This window comes from Sander vitreus, chromosome 1 (assembly GCF_031162955.1).
Source record: "Sander vitreus isolate 19-12246 chromosome 1, sanVit1, whole genome shotgun sequence".
Lineage (NCBI taxonomy): Eukaryota > Metazoa > Chordata > Actinopteri > Perciformes > Percidae > Sander > Sander vitreus.
The window spans coordinates 40,899,509-40,908,067 of record NC_135855.1 but is presented as its reverse complement, the minus strand read 5'-3'; the positions used below and the strand labels follow the sequence as shown (position 1 = coordinate 40,908,067).

Below are 8,559 nucleotides of genomic sequence, written 5' to 3'. Positions count from 1 at the left end.
GCCCCGACCCCCAGCTGCCCCCGACAGGTAAACAAACAAACAGGGCGTTTGGTGTTTTAAGCCCCCAACGTCGCCTTCCAGGCAGCACGGCAATGGTTATAGTTAGGTTAAAGAAATGGACCAGCAGCTCCCGTGTCTCTGGACGGAGACCAGTGAAGGACATTAGAAGCTCTTTCCCGGTGATGGCTGAGCGTTACTGAGCAGCCTCCAACTGAGCTTGAAGACGTAGATGTGACGTGAGCAACCTGTCTGAAAGTTGGAAGTCTTCTGGTAGCTGTGCCAAGAGAAATCTCAATCATTCCCAATCTAGCAGAGACGGAGAGCGTAGGTATATGTAAGGAGATAACATAGACACAGGCTCATTATTGATCACTAAAATGATAGTTAACATTAGTCATTACACTTAAACAGCTGATGGAAGTCCAAACTGCCTGAGAGCTTCTCCTGTACTATACGGTAACTCCTCTACTATGAGACAGGAAGTCTCGTGGTTATGACCCAATCGTTAGCCTATTGTTATAAAAACGTCTGCTACGGAGCCATAACGTGAGCTACAAGGTAATGGAGCCTTTTATACATTGTCGTGTTTCTTTAGAAATAAACAACGGACAAATAGAGTCTTTAAATGCTTCAGATGTAAAGGTATTCTCTGTCAAAGTGGCGTCAAAATGAATGGCAGTCAATGGGATGCTAACGGGATGCTAACGGGAGGTGATGGCTTGTTAGCATCAAAATGGCGCCATAGGAGCTACGGGTTGTGGAGAGAGGCTTGCCCCCTTGGTTAAGGTGAGGGTTAGCTGCCTGGGAGCTTAGAACACCATCGAGCCACAAACAGCTCTGTCTCCTCTTTCAGATCCCCGTTTTACATCACATTTCGCAGTATAGAAGACAAAAAACAAACAAAACAAACACAACAGAAAGAATACGCTAATATATGAAAAGATGCAGACAACATACAACAATCTCCCAAAAATAAAATATACATTTTACACTACACATAAGATAAGAATCTTTATTGTCATTGCACATCAGGTATACAATGAAATTGCAATGCTTCTTCGGCCAGTGCATAATAAATATAAACAATAAAAGGAGAGAAGTGAGCAATATATATAAAATACATTATTTACACATCATAGCACACACACAGTTGATAAATCCAGGGACCTGACGGCCCAGGGAAAGAAACTGGTTTTGAGTCTGTTAGTCCTGCTCTTGAGACACCTGTTCAATCTCCTGTCAGAGGGCACACAAGCCCCCCTCCCCCCACACTCACACTCACGCACAAACACACACACGTTTGTTTCACTATCTTTGTGGGGACCCGTCATTGACATAATGCATTCCCTAGCCCCTTACCCTAACCTTAACCATCACAACTAAATGCCTAACCTTAACCCTTACCCTCACCCTAACCAGAACCTCATTCTAACCCTAATCCTAAAACCAAGTCTTAACCCTCAAACAGACCTTTAACCTTGTGGGGTCCAGCATTTTGGGCCCCACGAATATAGTAAAACAAGCACACGCACACGAATATAGTAAAACAAGCACACACACACACACACACACACACACACACACACACACACATGCATGTCATGGTTCAGACTCCGGCTGTGGGTCAGGTCTTCTCCTTGACCTGGAGAGACAGACATCTCTGAAACGCTTCGCTGATATCCACCCGCGTTGTAATTGCGTTTGTTGTCGGACTCTCTTTGAGAAGTCTGTCTTTCTTTCTTTGTGTTGCTCCGCGGTTGTTGCTAACGCTGGGACGTTGTCTGCAGGATTTTCCTCCATTGCAACGGACTTTCCAACGTCTGAAGGGACAAGACTGTCCTTCCCCGAAAAACTCCCACATCATTTGTTTGTTCAAGCAGCACATTTGATCCAGGCCCATATGACAAAAGTGTCAAAAACTACGAGAAAAGCGTCCATATTGTCGAATAAAATGTCTAAAAGGCAAACAAACATCTGATAAAGCAACAAAAACAGACAATGGAGGGCTTCTCCTGAGAATATCAGGTTAGATTTGAGATGTTTTAACAACTACTGTGCATCCCCTTAAACTTAAACTTCAGCCCCTGAACATTAATAACACACACTTCTCTAATTCAGTTCTGTTTTCTCAGTCTGGAGACCCAACAGCAGACTGGTTGTTTCCTGCAGAGGCCCAGAGCAGCCTGTTAAAACTGGTTTCATATAGAGGGGTGTGTGCATGTGTGTGTGAGTGTGTGAGTGTGTGCGGCGCTGCAGTGCTGCCCCCTGCAGGCTGAAAGAGGAAAGTGCAGCTTGTTTTGACACCCTAGAGAGCAAACACAAAGGGCAGAAACAGGTTTTTTTAAGACCATTTTCTCTCATGTTTTCACATATTTTTGTCCAAGTAGTGTCACTTGGCTGCCTGTTCTGCCAATCTTCCCAGCCCTTGTCACATGACCAATCAATGTTTCCATGACGACTATCCAAAATTGGCAGACTGAGCCAATGTGTAATGTATTGGGATATACCATTTGTTTATAATTAAACATTTAGTAGAATTAAATTGTGTTGTTCTATCAGATCCAATATTTCCTATATTAGATAGGAAAGAACCACACACAGACACACACACACACACACACACACACACACACACACACACATTATTATTAATTCCACAACAGGGACATTCACAATGTTGCAGCAGCAAGTGGTAGGAACAGACATGGAGTTTATTGTCGTGCTTTTATTTACTATTTATTATTATTATTATTATTATAGTATACATAATATTATTATTAACATTTCTTTAACTAGCTAAAAAATTGTCAAAAAAAGGGCTGAAAATGTCCCGAAAAATGCCCAAAACGTCGGGAAAAGCAGCATAAATGTCGAAAAAGGCGACAAAATGGCAGCATAGTTTAAAAAAAGGGTGTCTAAATATATGTTATATCAAACGGATCTGCACTATCCCTGACTCTTCTTCTTCTCTCTTCACTGCAGGGTCTGGCGTTCCGGGTGCGTTCACTCAGCGTTGGCGAGCAGTGGCTGCAGCATCAGAGCGCCCCCTGCAGGTCAGTATTTACTCCTTCTGTCTGAACCGGAGACTGCTACTTTGCAGAGGCAACCCGTTCTGTAGTATGTAGAGAGACAACGGTAGAGAGTAGTATGTAGAGAGACAGCAGTAGAGAGTAGTATGTAGAGAGACGACAGTAGAGAGTAGTATGTAGAGAGACAGCAGTAGAGAGTAGTATGTAGAGAGACAGCAGTAGAGAGTAGTATGTAAAGAGACAACAGTAGAGAGTAGTATGTAGAGAGACAACAGTAGAGAGTAGTATGTAGAGAGACAACGGTAGAGAGTAGTATGTAGAGAGACAGCAGTAGAGAGTAGTATGTAGAGAGACAGCAGTAGAGAGTAGTATGTAGAGAGACAGCAGTAGAGAGTAGTATGTAGAGAGACGACAGTAGAGAGTAGTATGTAGAGAGACAGCAGTAGAGAGTAGTATGAAGAGAGACAGCAGTAGAGAGTAGTATGTAGAGAGACAACAGTAGAGAGTAGTATGTAGAGAGACAACGGTAGAGAGTAGTATGTAGAGAGACAGCAGTAGAGAGTAGTATGTAGAGAGACAACAGTAGAGAGTAGTATGTAGAGAGACAGCAGTAGAGAGTAGTATGTAGAGAGACAACAGTAGAGAGTAGTATGTAGAGAGACAACAGTAGAGAGTAGTATGTAGAGAGACAACAGTAGAGAGTAGTATGTAGAGAGACAACGGTAGAGAGTAGTATGTAGAGAGACAACAGTAGAGAGTAGTATGTAGAGATACAACAGTAGAGAGTAGTATGTAGAGAGACAGCAGTAGAGAGTAGTATGTAGAGAGACAACGGTAGAGAGTAGTATGTAGAGATACAACGGTAGAGACTAGTATGTAGAGAGACAGCAGTAGAGAGTAGTATGTAGAGAGACAACAGTAGAGAGTAGTATGTAGAGAGACAGCGGTAGAGAGACAGCGGTAGAGAGTAGTATGTAGAGAGACAACGGTAGAGAGTAGTATGTAGAGATACAACGGTAGAGACTAGTATGTAGAGATACAACAGTAGAGAGTAGTATGTAGAGAGACGACAGTAGAGAGTAGTATGTAGAGAGACAACAGCAGAGAGTAGTATGTAGAGAGACAACAGCAGAGAGTAGTATGTAGAGAGACAACAGTAGAGAGTAGTATGTAGAGAGACAGCAGTAGAGAGTAGTATGTAGAGAGACAACAGCAGAGAGTAGTATGTAGAGAGACAACAGTAGAGAGTAGTATGTAGAGAGACAACAGTAGAGAGCAGTAGAGAGTAGTATGTAGAGAGACAGCAGTAGAGAGTAGTATGTAGAGAGACAACAGTAGAGAGTAGTATATAGAGAGTAGTATGTAGAGAGATAGCAGTAGAGAGTAGTATGTAGAGAGATAGCAGTAGAGAGTAGTATGTAGAGAGACAACAGTAGAGCGTAGTATGTAGAGAGACATCAGTTCAACAGCAACTGGGGGAGAACACACGTGATGATGTTAACGGTGTTTGTGGTTGCGTGTCTGTCAGGAGGATTCGTGGCGAGGCCAAGAAGTGCCGTAAAGTTTACGGCATCGAGCACAGAGACCAGTGGTGCACGGCGTGCCGCTGGAAGAAAGCCTGCCAACGCTTCCACGACTGAACGAGAGAAGGAACGGGAGCAAGAGGAGGAAAAGGACCGGAAGAAACAGAAAGGACTGAAGCCGGCTGTAACTTTCAGCCTCACCTGGTGGATCTTTTATACCTTCTTGTGTCTGAAACCAGAACTATTTTTTTGTTTTTTTTTATACTCTTTCTACATTTGCTAGAAGTGTCTTTTTTGAATGTGTTTTTCCAAATGTATTTTGTAGACGTTGTGTCCTGTCGGTGCTTTTTCGATGAACACGTTGGGGCAGCTATGATGTGACCAGCTACGAGTTTTTGCGTCCGGCCAACTCTCCTCAGGTGTTCTTAAACAAAAACGGCGTCTGCGTCAGGATCATCTATCTATCTATTTCAGTTTATTAGCCAGTTTATATAAATGTTAAGTTACCACTACCGGATCCCAGGGAGGACAAAATAACAGTATTCCCTCTTAAGGCTATGTTTACATTTGGTGTCTTTTTTGACAAGAAAAAGCTGACTAGGGTAGCCTGACAAGCCAGATCCACATCCAGATGTTGGGTCTGGGAACTCCCCATTGGCAGGGCTCAATCTGAGGGGCGGGATAAACGGTTGTCTTTCAAAGTCCCTCTGCACGCAATAGGATAGCTCTCCAACCAATCAGAGCAACGCTAGCTGATAGATTTATCAACTAGCTTCCTTTTTTAAGTCTTCCAGAGTCGCGGCCAAAGCCGATTCCAAAGACCGCTGTTCACCAGCAGCAGCAGCCATCTTCTTTGTTTTCAAGTAGCAGGGAATTCACGCAACTCTGCCGTCATTATGTTAAGCCCCGCCCACCAACTCTATGCACGATGTGATTGGCCTGACTAGAGTTTGGCTTTTCCAGCTCGCAAGCCAACGGAGAGTTGCTAGACTGACCCTGGCTGCAAAATACATTTGCTGCCGCAAGGGTGGTCTAGATTTCTAGGCTATGACTAGGGCGTTTTTGTAGGATAAAAAAAAGCTGGCAGTGTTTTGGTTCCAAAAAGCAGTCAAGAGCATCTGCTGTTGCTATAACAACAGCTACTGCTACAGTATCCTAGCGCACTACGTGGAGCGGTGCTAACGTTAGATAAAACAAAGTGGTGGAGCGAGCTAGAGAAAGAGAGAGAGGTACTAACGTTGGATAAAACAAAGTGGTGGAGCGAGCTAGAGAAAGAGAGAGAGAGAGGTACTAACGTTGGATAAAACAAAGTGGTGGAGCGAGCTAGAGAAAGAGAGAGAGGGTACTAACGTTGGATAAAACAAAGTGGTGGAGCGAGCTAGAGAAAGAGAGAGAGGTACTAACGTTGGATAAAACAAAGCGAGTTCTCTGTACACGGGGCACCCGGTCATATCGTTATAACTCGCTGTGCTCCGACTCCATGTTTTCTTGTTGTTAGGTCAGGTCAGGACAGGTCTGGCTACTCCGCCTGTCATTGGTCAGCTGTCAAAAAAACATAGTCCAAGAGTTCAAACAAGGACGGAGCGATTTAGGCTACATCTACACTCCTAAGAAATATCCGTGTAGTAACAGTATGACTGTTTATTTGAACAGAAGTTGTCCGTAGAACGTGAGTCACAGTTGTGTTTCTGATTATTTACATTCTGAATTGCATTATGGGACCTTTATCTGTGCACCGACAACTGACATAGTTATTAATGGCGTTATCGTAAATAGTTATCCAGATAAGCACGTGTCAAAATAGCCAAACAAAAGAGTTTAAAGTGATGAAAAAACAGCTTTAAGTTATTTTAAGAACTGATTTCTTTTCAGAAGGTTACTAACTAAGCAGCTTCGTCTGAGACAGTTAAAACATTACTGGACATGTTCTGTATTTTTACTGCAGCTACACTAGGGCTGGGCGATGTGGAGAAAATCAGATATCGTGATATTCTTGTCCTAATACCTCGATGTCGATGATGTGGCGATATAGGGTTATATACAATTGGTGCTTTAACAAAACATCTTCACAATAATATTTTTGACAAATAATCTTCAGTGATGTAGATATAATGACTAAGTGGGTAAAGGTAAAAATAATAGAAGAGCTAGAAGAGTCTGGTGACACCACTTTACTGTAATGCAGCCTTTAAAACCAGTAAAAGACACCACTTAAGCCATTTACGATATTACAATATCCAAAATCTAAGACGATATCTAGTCTCGTATCACGATATCAATATAATATCGATGTATTGCCCAGCCCTAAGCTACACACAACATTTCCGTTTTTATTTACGGGACAAAGTCCGGGTAATGAGCTGCCAGAAGTTGTTCTGTTATACGATGGATTTATTTCTTAGAGTGTACACTGCTACGTTTTGGTTTAAAAAAACAAAATTGTACATTTATGCCTCGTTTCCGCACTATTTTCACCATAACTTGATGCAGAAAAGGCACATATTGTTTCAGAAACATTCTCCGTAATGCAGAAAATGACGTGCTGATGACAACATTTTTTTTAATGGAGTTCTCAACCCGACCCAATGTTGAACCCAAAGTTACGCTCATTTTTTTTAAGGTGCTCTTGGTGTGTTTGGTGGCTCTTTAACGCCGAGCTCTGTGACGATTTTTAAAGCCATTTATCATATCGGGTGTCAAATAGTTAAGCATCTCAACTAAATAACAGATATGTATTTAGACACTTGGCTGTACATATCAGCATCACTCTGTTCCTCCTCCTTTCATTTCCCATCAGCCCTTTCTTCATTCATGTTTGGGAACTGAAGCCATTTCAACCTGTCTCTGTTTAAGTGCAGTATTCAAGTATTAAAAGGTCTGTTTAATTACATATAAAATACATCATGTTTTACACTGAATTATAAATGTCTTATGTATTCCTGGTGTTTATATACAGATGTATACCAGGCCCATTTATCCAACGATGACTCTTCCTGAAGCCTTTTTAAACGTTCAGATTTCTGAAGTTGAACGTCTCTTTGCAGTAAACTCCGACAAAGATTCTTCTCTATTTATATTCATGATGTTTATGAGCAAAATCTGTACGTGTTGATCATTGTAATGATATGATTTTTTTTTTTAAGATGCACTCTTTTATACATCCTGTTAAATCCTGATGTTGTTATAATAAACTGAAAAAAGCTCATTTTGTCTGGTTTGGTTTGTCTTAGTCTGGATCAACCGAACTACATATCCAGCAGTGTTTTCCGAAGCATTGACAACATTGGTTGTGTACCCAGAGTTTACTAAAAAAAGGTTTTGAACAACTCACCGTAGCTCTTGTTGTTTCCGGCCGCTACCACCTCGGCAGTCAAAACGAGTCGATATCCGAATGCGAATGAACGGACTACATATGAGGCTCCTTTTTCAACTACGAGGTCAATATTGTTTTAACGACAAAACAAGAAATAATCCGTGCATTTATATGGAACTAAGCTTTAGGAGCTTTCCATCTCTCCTCCGTGTTACATTCGGAAATCGATTGTTTTTGACTGATAAAATGGCTGCGGCTGGAAACAACAAGACCTACGGTGAGTTGTTAAAACCTTTTTTAGTAAACTCTGTGAACACAACCAATGTTGTCAGTGCTGTGGTTAAGGTGTAGAGCCCCTGGTCATACTTGGAGCAAAGTCTCATGTTGTGTCGAGCCTTCACAGTGGTTTAAAAATAGATATTTTGAGGCTAGCATAAAAGTGCCCCTAGCACTCCCATTCAAAAGGCCATTTGACCAAAAAACGAAAAATACGGTACATCTTAAAAGTGGTGATTCCGTCCTAAATGCTTTTAAATGAAAGTTTGACTCAGGGTACATTCACACAAAGACCCTAGGTTGCATTTTGGCGAGAGTTACACTTTAAGTAAAAAAAAAAAAAAAAAAAAGTCATAGTATAGTATGTAGAATAAAGTCAAAAAAATGTCAAGTTCAAATTACTTTATTTCAATCAGGA

General features: G+C 41.6%; 1 protein-coding gene across 1 annotated transcript in view; it reads left to right on the top strand.

Annotated features, from left to right (window-relative positions):
- Positions 1-7,757, top strand: part of znf395a (zinc finger protein 395a) — a 17,769-nt gene extending 10,012 nt beyond the window's left edge. Inside the window, exons 8-10 of the mRNA XM_078255954.1 lie at positions 1-27; positions 2,983-3,053; positions 4,558-7,757. The exon at positions 1-27 is cut by the window's left edge and continues 63 nt beyond it. Of these exons, the coding sequence (XP_078112080.1) occupies positions 1-27; positions 2,983-3,053; positions 4,558-4,669 (210 nt within the window). The 3' untranslated portion in view covers positions 4,670-7,757. The remainder of the gene's footprint in view (positions 28-2,982; positions 3,054-4,557) is intronic.
- The last annotated feature ends 802 nt before the right edge of the window (positions 7,758-8,559 follow it).